The 19,099-nt window shown below is 41.3% G+C and overlaps 2 protein-coding genes across 4 annotated transcripts in view; one reads left to right on the plus strand and one right to left on the minus strand.

Annotated features, from left to right (window-relative positions):
- FAN1 (FANCD2 and FANCI associated nuclease 1) overlaps positions 1–19,099 on the plus strand; it is a 59,540-nt gene that overhangs the window by 16,274 nt on the left and 24,167 nt on the right. The window contains exon 1 of one of the 3 annotated variants that reach the window (XM_075208114.1): positions 18,856–19,078. The exons of the other annotated variants lie outside the window; for them this stretch is intronic. The gene's annotated coding sequence lies outside the window, so the exon portion shown is untranslated. Of the gene's footprint in view, positions 1–18,855; positions 19,079–19,099 lie in introns of those variants that run through there. 3 annotated transcript variants of the gene reach the window in all.
- MPHOSPH10 (M-phase phosphoprotein 10) lies at positions 922–18,956 on the minus strand. Its single transcript, XM_075208116.1, has 11 exons — positions 18,690–18,956; positions 16,570–17,236; positions 9,004–9,164; positions 8,050–8,281; positions 7,550–7,691; positions 6,302–6,369; positions 5,450–5,587; positions 5,100–5,210; positions 3,672–3,779; positions 2,849–3,079; positions 922–1,203 (listed from the first exon to the last, which is right to left on the minus strand). The coding sequence occupies exons 1-11, from the start codon at positions 18,770–18,772 to the stop codon at positions 1,054–1,056; spliced, it is 2,091 nt and encodes a 696-aa protein (XP_075064217.1). The 5' UTR covers positions 18,773–18,956; the 3' UTR covers positions 922–1,053.

Below are 19,099 nucleotides of genomic sequence, written 5' to 3' on the forward strand. Positions count from 1 at the left end.
TTTATATAAGTTGAGAGGCTGGGGCCTTAACTGACACGGTTTATTGAACACTAGCACCACACTATACACTCTTTGTACCTCTTTTCTTTGGGTGTGTGTGGCATGTTTTGTTGTCTGGGTTTGGTTATAGACCCTTGATGGGCGTCCCGTTACCCTAGTAATCGGATGCACCATCCTTTCCCTTCACAAGGCCCCAGCAGTCACTGTACTGGATAATTGGATGCACCTCACCTCAGCCTTCAATAATATAAAAAAAAAAAAAAAAACTACCATGCTATATATTTAAAGAATTAAAAAAAAAAAATGCACCTGCATGTAACTATATGGCCGGCCACAAGTCACTAAAGGCTGTAAATCTCTTCAATACTCCAATTGTCATTACACCCGCGTACAGAAGACAGGCAATGAACTATCCCTATGACAGGACCACTCTGCTGTAATTCTATTAACCCATCCACTGTGGTGATTTATTTGGGATTTGTTCCACTACATATTGCATATATTAAACAAAATCCCACTTGTATCACATAACAGTTTCTTTCTGAAAGTGTGAAGTCATTCAGAAGAAGATGGACAGTGAAGGAAAACATGCCTAGACTTGAGAATCACTTTACACAAGCAATTTTTGTTTTCCATTTAAAAAGGATAGTTTACATTTGGACCTCCCCACTCCTTCCCATTGTGGTAACTAAAGAGTGATCTCTCACCCCAGAATCATGTCTGTTCTCATAGCTTACAGTATATGAGAAGTAACTGCTGCCCTGGACGAGTGCTATGCTGTCAGACACCACACTTTAAAACTAGAAACATTCCATGAACTGAATGCAATGAAAAAAAATAAAAGGAATGAAACAGTGGGATAGTCAAAGACCAAGTTTCTGATCAGGATTGGGTAGTTGCTCACACTGAATAAATTAAGCATTTGTACAACCCAACAAATTTTATTTTACAAAACTGTAAAAGGGGCTATTTCCTGTGCCCACAGGCAATGGAACATACAGCTTCCAAACTGACATAAATAGATCAGGATTGCTTGACTGGCATAAAAGTTCACTAGAGTTTGAGTTTATGGGCAGAAAGTTCATTCCCTTTCTTTGGTTTCTTTTGCACTGATTTGGCCCCTTTGATCTGTAATTTGACTTGATCCTGCAGCTGAGAGAAGAACGCTTGTGAGGACTTTAAAGCTTTATCTTTTCCTTCATCCTGCAATAAAACACAGACCGTTTTAATAATCACACATTCAATGTTAACCTCATGGCATATAAAATGAGAGAACATGCTTATTGGTACAGAACCTAGTGTTACTCTGTGTGGCTCCAAACTGACTTTTCCAAATCACATGATTATTTATACCTGGAATACTCATTCTAAATGCTGTTACAAACTGTCTTAGTCAGGCTCTGGTTCATTTTAAAAGCTACATACGGTATATGTAATACATTAAGTATCAAACCTTTCTTATTTAAATACAATTAAAAAAAATATATTCGTTTTCCTTGATCTCCTCTGTCAGTATTTTCTTTTTAAAGGAATGGATTGGAAAATTCAAATATAAAAATTCATAACAAATACCAATCCAGTTGAGTTACCTGAAAACCGTTCCCCTCCCTACTGAGTTAGTCTACATTGAAGAAAGTTAGTGGTGTTCCATTATTGCAGATAAATGCTGGTGTGATCATGTGATAAGTTCTGTAAAGTAACCATGTATAAAAATATTGTATTTTGTGTACAAAAAAACCCCCAAAACCCAAAACACATGAACTTGCCAATACGGCTTTCTATGCAGTAGTCAATAGTTACAGTTGAAATTACCCTCCATTACCAAATTCTTCTCTTTACAGCTACATCATATTGTTTAAAAGCACTTAACAAATGTTCCAAATGTGCCCAATACACTGATGCTAGCTAGACACTGCTCTTGACTATCTCTCTCAATCCGTTGTTTCACTTTGCATACTGTTTGTCATCTTGGAGACCACAAGCTGTATTTTGCCATAAAACAACTCACCTCGTCAATAAAGTATGACTCCCAAGAATGTTGTATCATGAGAAGATTATTACATGTGAAAAAGTTTGACAGAGAAGCTTTGGAAAGAGATAAGTGACAATGGAAGAAACACAATGTGTAGTTCATAGCAAGCTCGTGAAGCAGATTTAGTTAAACTTGTGCAGAAGCTAAAGCTGGGTACACACTACACAGTTTTCGTCCAATAATCGGCTCAATCAACTGACATACGACCGCTCGTTCAAAAGTCGGGTCAGTGTGTGTAGTGACACGATGGTCGAAAGTCTGCCTCATTTGGTTGGTCGTACCGTTTAATATTTTCATTCCAATCTCGTTTCCGTTGTGTAGTGTGTATAAACTTCCGACTGATCCACAACAGTGAGTACGAAATTACAGTCATTGCTCACGACAACATGGCTGTAAAAAGTCGCTAAAGGGACATCCGCTCTTCCCTTTATCATCCTAAACAAGGCTAGTGTGTATGCAGTCCATGGACCGAGTGATCGGAACATCGATCGCATGTAAAATCGATCGGCATAAAAAGTTGGTAGAAAATTCTGGAGTGTGTACCTAGCTTAAGTCCTGCAACAAGAATGTAATACATTTGTCTCCTAATAACAATAGATAATAAAATCTAAAGAGCAAATGAATCAATATATATTGTATTCATGAGTAGGATTTGCACTCCTGCGGTAGAATCTTCCATAGGAACCCTGAAAATAGTTCAGCTTATTGCATGACAGGGCAAGACATGGTAACAGTGATGGAAGTGAAAGCTCAGTTTCATATGAATCATGAACCTGCAAATATCTGGGCACAGAATGAACCAGCACAAAAGTTTACCTTCAGCACAGTCGCCTTTCCTTCTTTGGTGAGCTTTTTCAGATTGGCTGCTGCAGCTTCTTTTGAAGGTTTCGTTCCCTTCTCTGCTCTCATCTTCTCTGCCAATTTCTGCCTCTGTTCCCTTTCTTTTATTTTAACCCTCTTTACAGCCTTCTTCTTCCTTCTCTCGCGCTTCTTGTCTGTGACAGTCTTTTCAGCATTTGTCTTTATATCTCCAGCTTTGTTCTTTTCCTGTGAAATGATAAAGCAAGAAAAGTTAAAGATCTGCCAGCCAAATATTTTTCAGAACTGAGCACTGCAGTCAGGTTCTAGCTGTGGAATTAAAGTACCCTTCCTCCTCCAACACAGACGTATATGCTCTTATGTTTTGTCTAAAATAGCAATGTGTGGTAGCTCAGCTCTTGACATGACTGTTCATAAATGAAGCTCTATATGAGCGGTGGAGTAATTACTCTGCACCACATAAAAGGCAGCAGTGTGCACCAGCATCACTGGATTCCCCATGTTCTATAACAGTATGGGAATCCAGCTTTAGAGTCAGAAGCTATACCAATTGGTCTCTGGAAGACAGAACATGTAGCACTCACAGCGAGTGGTGTATGCAGAATAAGGGTCCAGAGCCCCATTAAATAGATAGAACCTATTCATAATGGGCAATATGGAGGTGTGCTGTGGAAGGGAATCACAGCACAGTGCTGTAACAATATTTCACATATCCATGAGAAGTATAGGACAGAAGGGGGGCCAGCTAAATCTGTTCCTCAAGGCCCCGAGAAAAGCCACTGATCTCTATTATCCCTTGTAGAGACGAAAAGGTCCTTACCTTGATTTCTTCTGGAGCCAAAACAGCTGCTTCACTCACTCCCACCATTGCCACTTCTTCCATACTGATTGCAGGGAGATTTGAAACCACCTTAATTTCAGGAACCGGCTGCAGGACAAGAACAGAGGGTTATAGAATAATAATAAAATTACAGCTCTTTTTTGCTAAATCACACTCATCTGTGAATGGATACATTTCCCGATTTCTAAAGCATTCTTTTAATACAATAAAATTAATTCATCATATTTATACTGCCAAAATAGTGAAGTCTAATTGTTTAAAATCCACCCATTCCAAGGGTGAAAAGATTCAATCCCAGACCATAGACTCCTTGGACTGTGACATTTTTAAAGTTTGACAGTGGTTGTCTGAGAGCACAGAGCTCAAGCCACAGCGTTTTATTTGCTTTAGAGGAGATGACGAGCTCCGCAGGGGTATAACACTCTGCACTCCCACTTATCTAAGAGGGAGGGTGGGTGTGGCTGTGTTAAAAGAAACTCCACCCTTCCCGATTCTTCATCTCACTGCCGCATCAACTGGCCAAACTCAGAGATTTGGACAGATCAGCATGATTTAACAAGCACAATCATTTAAAACGGCCTTAAAAGTTAAAATTCCTTTATAATAACAATTTGAGAAAATATATTCAATAACAGTTTCTTTTAAACAGAGTACATTTATCATAATATCTTATACAACTAATATCTGATCATGTTACTTCACTTTCAGCTTAGTGGATAAAAGACAATACTTCTGAAGACAAGGATTATTAATATATTTCTCAAGCCATTATACTTTCACAAGTTATTTATGGTAAATGCTGTACTGCCTGACTGACGACAGTAAAATTACTTATTACTGACTGTAAAGGACGTATAACCCAAATGCCCTACCATGGGAAATGACAAAATGATTGCCAAATATAATACAAAGAAGTCATCAATGCGTTTTGAAGAAAGTGTCGGTACAATATGGCACTTCCCAGAGCTTTACAAACCATGGATTCTTTTTACAATAGATAATGTTTTTAAATATTTGTAAATACTCTCAGTGGAATCACCCCCCCACTCCTGAATAATGAAAAAAGAAGAAGCAAAAAACAAGAAAACACTCCTTCTAAATACTTGATGAACTCTAGCTGCCCAGTCATCACTCCCCTCCTAGACTGTGCTTTATCAATCTATGACCACTTCAGCACAGTATAGAAAGAACGTTGGCCAGACAGCATGGGGGAGACTAATACTATGCCACAATTAAGGGGTTGTTAAATCAGATGAGGTCAGACATCATTTTAAAGATTGCAGTATGTAAAGAAAGGTTTACCTTACTTTGATGTATACATTATCATCGAGTGTACAAATAATAATAATAAGCCAGGCTGGTCTTACTGCAGTCAGGCACTGAAGAATAAATGATATAAAGCATTACCGGTTTGGGAGTGAAATGGAAATTTGATAGTGCATCAAGCTTCAGGAACAGGCCGTCCATTAATTTCTGGATTTCTACATGCTTTGGGTTTTCTTCCTCTTCTGTCTTTGTCTACAACACAAATTGAAAATCAAGTGAATACAACCAAACTCTAAAACTCTTTTACTTTCATCTGTCAACAGCCAGCAAGGACAATGCGCCACAAATCATCAAACCTTATGGTCAGGTGTCTCTAGCAGTTGCTTTACAGTATAGCAGAAATACTAAAAATATTTTAACATAACCTGTTTTTCTAATAACTAAGCACCTGTCTGGATACATGTGCTTGGTGTATAACATCTGTAGGTTACCTGGTTGAGCTTCAAATACTCCTGTTCATAAATCTCTGCAAGACTGAGTTTGCTCTTATCATGGTCCAGGGTGAGTCGCTTCTTGTACTCAAAGGCATCTTCCTTGGGCTTCTCCTTGCGGACTACATCATCCCACAACTTGGAAACAAAGCAGAAGTATGTTTGAACACTGCTCTTGTAAATCAGTTCAATAAAATATTTTCTAAGTGGTTCTGGGGAAAAGACTCCCCTGAAATAATCTATAATATAAAAGCCTAGCGGGGTGTGTTAGTCTGTGTGTGTGGAAAAAAAAAAAAAAAAAAAAGCTGCAGCGCCACCTGCTGGGCGGAGTTATACACTGACATACTAAATTCTTAGCATTATCTAATATATAAAAGTAAAAGCCTAGCAGCGTGTGTTAGTGTGTGTGTGTGTAAAAAACTATTTTCTCAGAAAGGGCTCATCCAATTGACCTGAAATTTGGTATACTGACATTATTTGACAAAAAAATTAGAATAGTGAAGTCAGTTAACTTCCATCATCCCCCCTTCCCCCTGTGGGAGGGGTAGTAAAGGCTAAATTTACGAGTTGAGGGCTCAAACTCATTTTCGTGAGGTAATTTTACCTCATGAACACACATTAAAAAGGCCGCTTGCGTCAGGAACTAACGCTCTTCCCCTGAGGAGGCCTGGGCTAGGCCCAAATGCATGACAAGAACCTTTTTAAGACCTTAAGTAGCTTGATTTGACTAGAATGCATGAGTATCATGCACGGGTTAACTTGTTGTGTAACATTTACCATATGTAAACCTTACCTTGCATTACTACAGAACACACACAAAGAATTATTTACCAAAATGAAGCACACACTGACCTGGTCTTTTATCCTTTGTTTGATGATGTCTTCCAGTTGAAGTGTGGTTTCCTCTGTGATTACAGGTGCTGTGATAAAACATATAAAGTGTCAAGGCTACAGAACCATATTTGCACCATGAAATGGTTATAGGCTAGGTTTAGATACCTAAGGCATAAGCTTAGATAGTATTACATTATCCTTTATTTCAGCATTCCTCCCATAAGCAAATAAAAACACATTCCAATATAAAAGGTCAAGTGTATATGCCTAAATACAGCAATCTTTTATACAATGAATATCTTGGTAAGAACTTTGCAAAGTTGCCAAAAGAGTAAATACAATGCAGATTTGAATGGGCAGAGTGAACTCAAAGTCATATGCCACAGGAAAGGATTTCCATGACCATCACTACTCTGTATGGGGAAAAGGGGGACGGACGGACACTTTAACCCTTTAGCAAGAGGAAGGAATCTGTGAGGAAGGGGATACTTACAGGGCCTCCTGGCAAAGTGAAGGATAATTGATGTCTTATCCATGTTGTGTTGGTATGTGGACCTTGTGCAAGGCCTGTCCAAGGCCTATCTATCAGGGCAGAATCTCTCAGGCATACTGTTAGACTGGTGTCACACTTGCGTTTCAGATGCACCATTTTGTGGCCACGACTAAGCACACATAGCGAAACGCGCGTCGGCGTTTCGCTGGATGCCCTTCACTTACCTATTTATAAATCCACAGATCCTTTCCTATGCTCCTATTAGACCCAAAGTTAGATGGAGTTCACATTAGGTAGCTAGCAATACACCTTATATAGATCAACGAAGATTACCTGCTAGATTACCGTGCCTCACAGATCCTTTGATAGCTAGACAGCTACGGGCATTATCTAGTCAGCCAGGAGGGAAGTTCATTAACCTATGGCTTATTATAGAGATTCTTGATAATACCCTTTGATCATTTATATTATCAAAACCAGACGTGGTGAGATAATTGTTCTAACGGGCTAATTTATAATGTTATATACACTAATAGGATCCAGTATAAGGATGTAATTATAGATCAATGGTATGCAGTGGAGCATCCAGCGAACTTTTAAGTACACATCACGTTTTAACTTTTTTCATTTCATTTTATATTTCGCTGATATGTCAGTAATAAAAGTTACGTCTTAAGTGTTCCATACTCCTTTCAAGATTTAGAGCATTTGTGCACCTACTAAGCCCTTCTTTTATCAACTTTCATCTGCTTCTAGTAAAAATAATAATTTACCCATCCTGGAGGCATGGTCAAAAAGCAAGGACTCTGATAGAAGGCTGTTCTCTGGCCTCTTCTGTGCTGTCACTTCTCCGCTCAACTGCCATGATTTCTCTTCCAGCATTTGTTTCTGTAAAGACTGAATCTTCTCTGTCATCTGTAAAGAAGTTTCATAACAAATAAAAACAGCAAATTACTAGATAGGTCTTGAAGCACACATTATATTGCAGTGCATGGATTATTTTTCACCAACACAAATAACAGAGCTGAGGCGAAGTGGATTTATTTATGAAGAATCCTCTGTTTTGTAGCAGGATGTTTCATGATAATATACAACAAAACAGCATAGTATAACAATCTGACAATGTGTTTTGTTACTGCAGATTTCAGGAAAAACCATCAGCTACAGAAATTGTGCATCAGGCTCTTTAGAGAGACAGCAAGTTAGGTTTTATTTCGGATGTGTGGCCTAATAGAAGCTGAATGCTTTTACGAGAGGACTCTCACACACTGACCTTTTCTTCTCTCTTCTCAAAGGAAGACTTCAATTCACTTGGTTCCTGGGGTTGTTCATGTTTCTTTTTGCCGCCAAGTATATCGTCAACATTTTCTCCTTCGCTATCATCAGAAAGATCAAACGTCACCCGCTTGAAAGCTTCCTTGGCCCTTTTACTCTCTATTGTTTCCTGCATTATTTCTTCATTATCCTCATCCTCCTCCTCCCCTTCATCATCATCCTCATCGCGACTGCAAGAAAAAAAAACCAAAAAAAAAACAGGCATTATAGAAGTGACAACGATCAAAAATAGCATTAGGAAGAAGTAATTAAATAATGCATTGGTTTGACTATGTTTATTATTTTGGATACTCATCTAGCTTTGTTTATATAGTAGTCATTTCTTAATCTTTAGCTATGAATAGATATAGTCAATAACTGCAGAGCAACAGAAAAAAAGGCAAATTGCAAACAGTGTACAGATTTTATAAGAACTGAAAAAGAGAAGGGGAGGGGGGGGGGGGAATTCAGTCATATATTATACAGTTGTATACTAAATATGTATAACTCAGAGTCTGTCCTCTCCATTGCACCTCTTTTATCTTCCATGCAATCCCTCCACTTCTCTCTCCAGCGTGCCTCTCCTCCTTTCCTACTCACCATAAAATCCCTCTCACCTTTCAGCAGTTGTCCCCCCCGCCCCCCCAGCCATTTTACATCATGCAGTTCCTTCTCTTCCCTCATACCACTAGAGACTGACTCCTACAGCAGAGTTGTAACATCATTACATTACTGGATAACCGCAATGTTGAGAAAAAATAATAATACATGACTCTGTGCAGTTCAGAGATACTGCAGTAATAAATGAAACTCATCAATATCTTATTACTGCTGTATTCTTATACTACCCTTAAATTGTCCACCCATAGTTTCCCCCATGCAACAAAAGATATTGCAACCAGAAATTTCTTACTCTTCAATCATGTCATCATCTTCCATGTCCTCCTCGTCATTATCATTTTCTTCTAGGTGTTCCTCTTCCTCATCAGTGGGCTGTCTGTCTAGGATGTTCTCATCACCATCAACTGGATCGAAGAAGTCCTTATAATGGAGGTCCCGGGAGCTTTTAGCCACCTGAAAAATAAACCGTAAACGCTTATTATTGCACATATCTATGTTATTCTCACTCTACAGGGTGACAGTATAAGGGTATGCAAGAAACATCATACCAGATTACCTGGCTTTTGATTTTACACCAACACCAAAATATCACACAAGTAGACAAGACAGAACATTATAGATACATCAGTGGTCTGTAAAATGCAGCCTTCCAGTTATGAAACTACCATTTCTATTCACCCAGTGGGAATAATGGACTCCATAGTTTGAAAACATTTTGAATCTAGAGTTTCTCAACTCTTAAGTTACCTACAAATAGTTAATAATTTAATGATGTCTTCATCATTCACAGGTGAACTAATCAAATTGGCTGAGAATATGAGACACAATTACTGACTCGATTATATTTATTCACCATCACAATTAAAGAGAAACTCCACCCAAAATGCTTAACATAGATTACTTACCCAAGTTGCTTTGATATCCCCCAATGACTGTGGTCAAGGAAGGCTGTCCTCACTCCTGCTGGGAGCATGTTGTTGAAGGACATAATATTGACAGTATAAGAAAAGCCTGTATCTGCAAGAGTGTATCCCTGGACTGAGGCAGATATCGGGGGAACTCTCCATACTGGCAATGTCCTGTTCATAGCCATAATTTAACACTGCTGAAAACAGCAAGTAAAACCTCCCTGAACGTAGCAGAAATTGGGACCCAACTACTCTAGTGGAGCATTGCAACAAAAGTCATTTAGCATTTACATTTTACTTACTAAACTTCACCTGAGTTTAGATCTCAAGTTATCCTTTTGCAAAGTTAAAAAAGCAGCAGCTACAAACTGTGCGTCTCCTAGGAGATTTCTAAAATCAATCCTCAATTCAGGATTTGTTTTGGTCAGTAAGTATTGCACATATTCTCAAACAATGATATCCTGAAAACCTGATGTGAATGGGCTGCTTCAAGGATATGTTTGATCATCAGCTCCTCTGTCCCCAAATTGCCATACTCCCACAGCAGTTCAGAGATGCTCACCCAAACCCATGCCTGCACTGGATTTTCTCCCAACATCGACAAAAACAGGGAGGTTTGAAAGTCTCCGTCTTCGACACATTTAGTAACTCAGTGCTGTTTGCACCTCCTCTTCCCCCTGTTGACATGGGTATAGGATCTTGCTCAGCACAGATCTGCTAGTTGGGGGACTGGGGGCTCATGAGTAAAATTCATTTGTAACAGGAAATAAGCCCTTAAAAAGGAGTGGTTGCAAAAACTCTCAGTAAAAAAAACAATATGCAGGCTACTTTTCAATGATCACAAATTCCTGCTAAATATATCTAAAATACTATCATGCCTTTTAAAATCACATGTAGTTCTTTCAATATAAAAGGGTTTCAAGCAGAGGACCACCCTATCCTCATGGAAAACGAAGAACGGAGGATTGCAACACAATGCTCAGAGTTCCGAAACTCGGAGAGCTGAGGCAATGGCTAAGAGGAACACCACCTTCCAAGTAACATGACGTAGATCCACTAAATTTAAAGGCTCAAAGGGAGCCCTAAGTGAGAGCACTCCGGACCAGATTGAGGTCCCATGGTTCCACTGGATGAACAAAAGGTGGCTGAATGTGTAAGACACCCTGAAGGAATGTCTGTACATCTGGTAAAACCGCCAGCCGGCACTGAAAATATATAGAGTGCAGAAACCTGTACTTTAAGAGAACCCAGACGAAGTCCCTTTTCCAAACCCACCTGCAAAAAGGAGGGCAAACGAGTAAGGCTAAACCGGGAAGTGTGATAACCCCGAGACTGACATCAGAGAACGTTAACCTTCCAGACACGATGATAAATGGCCGAAGACGAAGATTTTCGTGTTTTGACCATGGTCTTCACCACATCCTGCAGAAAACCTCTTGCCCTGAGAATCAAGGTCTCAACAGCCATGCTGTCAAATTCAGCCGATGTAAGTAATAGCAGAGAAGAGGACCCTGAACCAGAAGGTCTGGACGATCCGGAAGACAAAAGGGAGGCGCTGCCGCCGTTCCCTGAACGTCTGAGAACCATGCTCTGCGTGGACAATTTGGGGCCATTAGAATTGCGGGAAAGCGTTCTCTTTTTACCTTTTTTAGCACCAGCGGGAGCATTGGAAACAGGTACACTATACTGAAGTGCCATGGGATGATATGGCATCCATGTACACCACTCGAGGGTCCCTTGAGCATTAAAGAGGAACCTGAAAATTTAGTCAGGATGCCATGAGGTCGATCTCTGTAGTGCTCCAATGCTGTACCAAAAGGGCAAAGACATTGTTAAGAGACCACTCCCTGGGATGGACCCTGTGACGACTGAGGAAGTCTGCTTCCCAATTGTCCACCCCTGGTATGAAAATTGCATATTATTGGAACATTACACTACGCGCAGGACATGATCCTGGTTGCCATTGGGCTGTGCGTTCCACCCTGGTGGTTTAGATAAGCCACCGCCGTGGCATTGCCAGATTGAATCTTCAAGGGTTTCCCAGTTAGAAACCGCTGTCCCTAAAGTAACATCTGTGAACAGCCCCGAGTTTCAGGACATTGATGGGTAGAGTGGTCTCCTGAGGGGGCCAGAGACCCTGAAACCTGAGGCGCCCGACGACCGTGCCCCAGTAGGACAGCCTGGAATCTGTGGTGACCAGGTTCCACCTCTATGCGCGGAATAACTAGCCCTTTTCTAGATGTCTGCTCAGCCACCATGAGAGGGATAAGTGCGTGGCTCTGGACAGTCTGATGATCTGCCTGTCCATATGTTCGTGGGAGCTGGACGACTTTTGGCGAATCTCTCTCTGAAGAGGACGAGAGTGGAGATGTGCGAAGGGCACCACCTCGTATACAGATACCATTGAACCCAAGAGCTTCAGACAATGGAGAAGAGAGAAATACCTTTGAGCCATGAGTCCTGGTCTTGTGCAGAAGCGAAAGAACCTTATTGTCCAGAAGGTAGACTCTCTGGGAAACAGTGTTGAAATTGAGACCCAGAAAACTCATCTGCTGAGCTGGACTGAGCAAGGACTTGGGTAGAATGAGCACTCATCAGTACTCCTCCGGAAATTGATGTGGTTATGGTGTAAGAGTAGAGCTGCGTCCAGGTAGGGTATAATTGCGACCCCCCGTGAGTGAAAGTGCCCTGCCATCACTTTGGTGAATACTCTTGGGGCGGTGGCCAGGCCAAATGGTAAAGCCCTAAATTGAAAAGGATGTTTCTGTACCACAAAGTGGAGGAGACACTGCGCCCCCCCCCCCAAATGGGAACATGTAAGTAGGCATCTTTGAGGTCTATGGAAGCCATGAACTATCCCTGTTACATGCTTGTAATTACCGTGCACAGGGATTCCATCCGGAACTTAAGCACGCGGACCTGTTTGTTGAGGGTCTGTAAATTTAAAATGGGAAGGAATGAGCCGTCTGGTTTGGGGACCAGGAAGAAGTTGCACTAAAGCCCCTTGCCTCCTTCCTGCAGTAGTACTGGGATGATTACCCCGGATGGTGTCCTGAAGTGCCTTGCAGGAACCTGTACTAGGTCGATGACATAACCTTGTGTTACGATCCACCGCACCCAAGCGTCTGTGGTTCAAAGCCACCATCACGCCTGTAAGTGTAGCAGATGAGTCCCCACCACAATATCCTGGAGTGTGATCATGCCACAGCCTTGTCCCATGGCCTGGGGGATTCTACGTCTGGCCGTGCTTCAGCCTCTATGGTGCGCTCTTCTAAGGGCCAATACTGTCCTCTAGAGGGAGCTCCATGCCCCTTAACGAAGGAATGAAAACGTGACTGTCTAGATTTAGTGGAGCCCACTGGTAGAGAGGTACTCTTGTCCCCCCCCCCTTCCCTGTAGAACACATTCTAATTTGGACCCGAACAGCGCGATACTACCAAACAGCAAAGCCTCTAAAGTGTGTATAGAGTCTGCACCCACCGCCCAGGAGTGCAACCATAAGGTACAATGGGCCACAATGATCAGGCCCAAGAACCTAGAGTTGCCCGACAGCATCCATAGAAGCCTGACCTACATAATCAGAGGCCACCTGGATGTGTTCTGCCAATGTAAGAAGCTCAGTTCCAGGTATGTTATCCTGAAGACTCCTAACCAACTGCTCTGACCACAGCTGATTGGCTTTATTAATCCAGGCTGTGGACATGAGAGGCCTAAAATTACCTGTCACCACATAGGCCTAGAGGACATAAGGTCAGACTTTTGTCCGTGGGGTCCCGCAGAGAGGCCCTGCACAGGGATGGCAGGAGTTGTGGACAAACGAGCAACTGGGGGGGGGGGTCCACCTTATGGGTTTGCTCTTGTTTTACAGATTCCTCTGCTGAAAGTGGGTAGAGAGATCTAAATCTGCCCAGCATCTGGAAATGTTTATTTGGCTTCTGCCAAGCGTCAGACACTATGTCCACCAGCTGAGGTGAAGGAGGAAAAAACACAACCTGCTTTTTAGGTCTCTTAAAGAGTGAAAAGGCGGAGGGATCCTCAGACTCAGGCTCCACAAAACCTAAGGGGCGTCTGACCCCTAGGATAAGACTATCCACATTGTATGCGGAGGAAGAATCCTCTGAACAGAGTTATTCTTCTCCTTCTGATTCAAAATATAAATTGCCCTCAGCTGAAGAGTGGTCTGAATCCTGATTGAGGGCCTGAAAAGAGTCTGGTATTAAAGGCTTACTTCTATGGGGCACAGTAAACATGCGTGCGAGACCCTGGGTGAATTCAGTCAGAGAAACTGGCAATCCTGCCTCAGCCTAGGAGGACCCGCTGTCGACAGCAGGGATTGAGCAGACAGTGTGTGGTGCAGACCAGGAAAGAGAAGACTCAGGTACCTCTGTGGACCTTGACATCACTTTAGTGAGCACAGCTATGGATGTCGCCAGTGATCTGGCCCAGGCCAGCTCCTCCAGTGCTGTCAACACCAGGGTGACTGCACTCTGTTCACGGCTCTCAGCCTCGCATGCTGCACACAGAGCGTCTGGGTCACACTGCCCAAAAGACAATTTACCATTACAATTTGCAGATATAATGCTGCACAGACGTTCCCTTACCCTTGGAAGTCCCTTTTACAGACAATGCCATCTTAAGAAAACAATGTTTTGTTTTTTAAGATAAAATAACTATATATAGGTATATCTATATATAACTGCTATGTAAGAAGAAAAATCTTTAAGAGTCAGTAAACACGGGTAGACTTGAATTATAAGACACCAGCACCCTGAGACATACTCTGAGCAAAGTTCTGTCCCTTGAAAAAAATCTAGGTTAGCAACGGATATACAGAAGAAAACCAGATTATAAGCATCAATTTTAAATAAACAAGGAAATGATACTGCACAGGAGAGACACAGTAAGGTCAGCATGGCAAAGTGTTCTGTGTAGCTGCTGGCCGTCTCCATGCGCAGCGACAGCCCATCTTTACTACGGCTGTCGGCTGCTGTAATCTAGTGCTGCAGAGCTTAACTTAGTGCCCAGCTTCTCTGCAGCAGCTCCAGGCAGTGTTTTCCTCCTTGTGTTAGAGAAAACGCCTGCCTCTCCCCACCATAGCAACGCTCGTTGTCTAGGAGAAATGACGGTGAGTCAATGGGTCAGGAGGAGAGGCTGTGACAGCTTCACTCCCAACCGATTACACACAGCTCCCTTTCAACTGCTGGCTATGGCACCCTTTGCTCATGTCTAGGGGAAGGTGCACACAGCCTGACTGTCAGCAATGGTGTGGGAGTGAGTTGAGCTGTCCGGCTGCTCACCCCTGCGCAGGGACCCAAGTGAAGGAAGCCACTCTCTGGGACTTAGAAGGGGGCCTTGTGCTGACACCCTTTAAGGGAGAGAAAATAAAAACGTGAATGATACTAATACTAACAGTATGGGCAGGAGCCCATACCAATGTTCACAATCTCCTAAGGCACTAAACAAAAAACTGAGCTTGCTGTTGTAGAGGAGGGGTAAGGCAGGGAAGGAGTGTGCATTCAACAAGTGTATTAGTACCTAAACTCCTAGTTCACCTACAATACCTCAATGTAATGTAAGTTTCCCCCAATGGTAGGAAAGAGAAAAATTAGTTGTTGCATTGAGTTTGTGTTGAAAAAACAAAAAAGTAATTGTGATGGCACTAATGAACAAATAACTAGTTTGCACTGTAATAAGATACCTCATTCAAATGTAGAGTGACAAACTCCATTCTTGCATTATTGTGAATAGCCTCTCACTGTACATTCATTAAGACACTTGTATAATTGCTGCAGTTGGCTAGAACTACAATCCATTTACCTCCACCACACAGAACATTTATCTACTCTTGTTTAAAGAAGCTTTAAAAACAGCAATTGGTCTGTGTTGTGCTTTAAAGTAATTTGCTGATTTAACAGATTACGTGTAGCTCCTATATTGTGGGTTTGTGTCTGGATTTTTTGTACTATAATTACTGCTGAAGTACTAACTGCAGGATTTCAATAAAGTGCTTTGGGAAAATCAAAAATAGTAATAAATACAGAGTGCTACAAAGGGAACCAAAGTAGGTAATCAAAACTACTAAGCTGGGTGTAGGAATCAGCCGAACAATAGATTTCTGAGTACTCCTCATACAGACTGTGGTGTCACCATTTAGTCACAAAGCAGCCATTCTAATGTAAGCCCAGCTTCACCTATGTAAGAGGAAAGTAAAACAAAACAGAAACCTCTCAAGTCATTCAAATTGCTGATGTTGGTGTAATGACAGCACGGTGGCTAAGTGGTTAGCACTTCTGCCTCACAGCGCTGGGGTCGAGTTCAATTCCCGACCATGGCCTTATCTGTGAGGAGTTTGTATGTTCTCCCCGTGTTTGCGTGGGTTTTCTCCCACACTCCAAAAACATACTAGTAGGTTAATTGGCTGCTATCAAATTGACCTTACTCTCTCTCTCTCTCTCTGTCTGTGTATGTTAAGATATTTAGACTGTAAGCTCCAATGGGCCAGGGACTGATGTGAATGACTTCTCTGTACAGTGCTGCGGAATAAGTGAGGCTATATAAATAAATGGTGATGATAATGACATGGGCGTTTTGGCAGTCATAGACCACTGCCTGGTCTCTGCATATGAAAAAGTTGCAGGAAAAGCTATACGTTAGATGAACTACTAGTGTGTGCATCTAAGCATTGGTTACATTTAAGATAAGATATTTGCAAACCATGTGTGAAAGTCCACAAAGGTGGAATTTTCCTTTAAATGTTAGAAAGACAAATTATGTGTGGTCATTTCCCCATTATTTGTCCACATATGAGGCAACACAAAACATTCAACCAGAAAAACAATAAAATAATTAATACAACTAGAGGGTATGTCTGAGTTTCTCAAAATCAGAGAAAGCTGGGCAGCGCTAATCGTTGAACTGCAGGCACCCAACACGCCTGTTTGAAAGTTTACCTGTTTTGTTTTTTTACTTTGGAACTCAAGATCTTCGTCACCATCAGAGTCAATATGTTCAAAATAATCCACTTCCTCTTCATCATCCTCATCAGTTTCACCATCTTCCTTCTCCGCTGCTTCCAAAAATTCTTCCATTTCTGACAATTTAAAGAACTTGTCGTCCACTATTGACTTTTCGGTCACCTTTTTTGCAGGTTTTTTATTGGATTTTTCTTTGTGCTGTTGCTCCAATTTGTCAATATCAAAGTCCATATCTGAATCGTCATCACTGAACCTTTCCACCGCTGTCTTTTTGCCATTTTTAGCGACAGATAATTTACGATTTTTTCCTTCTTTACTTTCATGAACTTCTGAGTTTTTCTTAGGAGCTTCTTCTACTTTGTCATTTTCTTCCTGGTCACTCTCAGATTCATCCTCCTCTTCCTCAGAATGCTGCAAAATAAAAATGTCTTTGTCCCTTACAGTCTCTGTGACTGACTTTTTGAAGTAGCTAAGAACTAAACTGTTCTGAAGTTCAAGTTGCTGCCAGATTTGCTCTTCATCAAAGTTTTCAATAACCAGCTCGTTCAGAGGGCTCCCCACTTCAAGAGCGAGTTCTGATTTATGCAAGTCATACAGAGCCTTTGTTAAGTTGGAAAAATCAGTAGCCAATCCTTCTTGAACACTGAAGTTAGAAATATAAAGAAGATTGAAATTATCAGCGGAAATATAAGTACTTATAAAGAAGCAAGTAGTACAGTCCACAATATGATTCTTGCCTACAGTTATCAGTGTTGCAAGTGAAGTACCTTGTCTTTAGGAGAGATGATTGAACATACTGTAGTTTCAAGGAATGTCATCTATTTTCTGTAGATACTATGTTGCACATGGGGGGTATTGCCCCCCCCCCCCCAATACTTGTAGATACTATGTTGCACATGTCTACTGAATTAATATGCATGCATTTAAACGGTCACCATTTTAGTGTGGACAGTATAAGTGTTAACATATTCATCACTATTTATTGATATAGCAACACTAATTCCCCAGCGCCGTACAGAGAACTCACTCACATCAGTTCCTGCCCCATTGGGGCTTACAGTCTAAATTCCCTAACACACACACAGACTAGGGTCAATTTGCTAGCAGCCAATTAACCTACCAGTATGTTTTTGGAATGTGGGTGGAAACCAGAGCACCCAAAGGAAACCCACGCAAACACGGGGAGAACATACAAACTCCTCACAGATCGGGAATTGAACTCATAACCCCAGTGCTGTAAGACAAAAGTGCTAACCACTTAGCCACCGTGCTGCATATTGTACCCAACTCCCTTTAACACCATTTTAATAACTAAAAGCAGAGTTCATGTATTGAGTTTGGCAACAGTGAAATAATTACTGCTCAGTCATATGGATGCCAACCATGGCCTTATCTGTGTAGAGTTTGTATGTTCTCCCTGTGTGTGGGTTTCCTCCCACACTCCTAAAAAAAAACATACTAGTAGGTTAATTAGCTGCTAATAAAAGTATCCCTAGTCTGTGTCTACCTATATGTGTTAGGGAACTTAGACCACAAACTCCAATGGGGCAAAGACTGATGTGAGCGAGTTCTCTGTACGGCGCTGTGGAATTAGAAGTGCTATATAAATAGATGCTAATGGTGATACATACTTATGGATTCAAACATCACAATTACTGGACATTTATCATATGTGTTTGCCATACACATTAAAATACTTGTGTCATGATTTTTTTTCACACATGCATATTAATTGCTCTGGTGGGATTACTTGAGGACAGCAGTTTAATATAAGATACAATGCAAGGATGCACCAAGTTTAACCACTACAACAGCACTAAAATACAGAGCTGAAGGGACATCTTGCATCTGTTGATTAACAACATGGATAAAAAAAAAAAAAAGGTTTAGGGTCTTAAATGACTAAAGCACCAGTGGTTTATATTATCCTAAATGTTCGTACGGCAAAAAAAAGTGTTACAATAATTTATAATTCTAAACTTCATGGTTACCTACATCACATAGCTGCTTCATCAATATGTATTATCATTAGTGCTGTTGCTTTACTGTAAGTGGATGCATTGGACGTACTATGTAGGACATAATGTGTAATATACCTTAGGAGCTGCTCGGGGTGGTCAGTCACTACCTCCAAGGCTTTAGTACATTCCCACAGCCTGGGCCGCGTTACCTCTGCCATCTCCCCGGTGTACGGAGTTATAGAGATCTCTCACATGGACAACGATGAAGCGGATGTGCAACAGAACAAATCATCCGACCGGAAACTATTACTTACACTAAAGTTCCTATGCAACATTTACACTGTGTCCTTTTCCGTTTAAAATGATCATACCGCACACTGACAGCTACAGTAGGAATGGATTCATTAACATTAAAGACCGGTTTCATCAACCGATTTACTCCTGTAAAGTTGTAATTTTGTCTGTGTGAATAAAGCTGTGCTAGATACCGGAATCAAGATGGCGGCGACCATGGACTATGACAGGTAAACGTGTGCACAACTATC

This window comes from Mixophyes fleayi, chromosome 4 (assembly GCF_038048845.1).
Source record: "Mixophyes fleayi isolate aMixFle1 chromosome 4, aMixFle1.hap1, whole genome shotgun sequence".
Taxonomy (NCBI): domain Eukaryota; kingdom Metazoa; phylum Chordata; class Amphibia; order Anura; family Limnodynastidae; genus Mixophyes; species Mixophyes fleayi.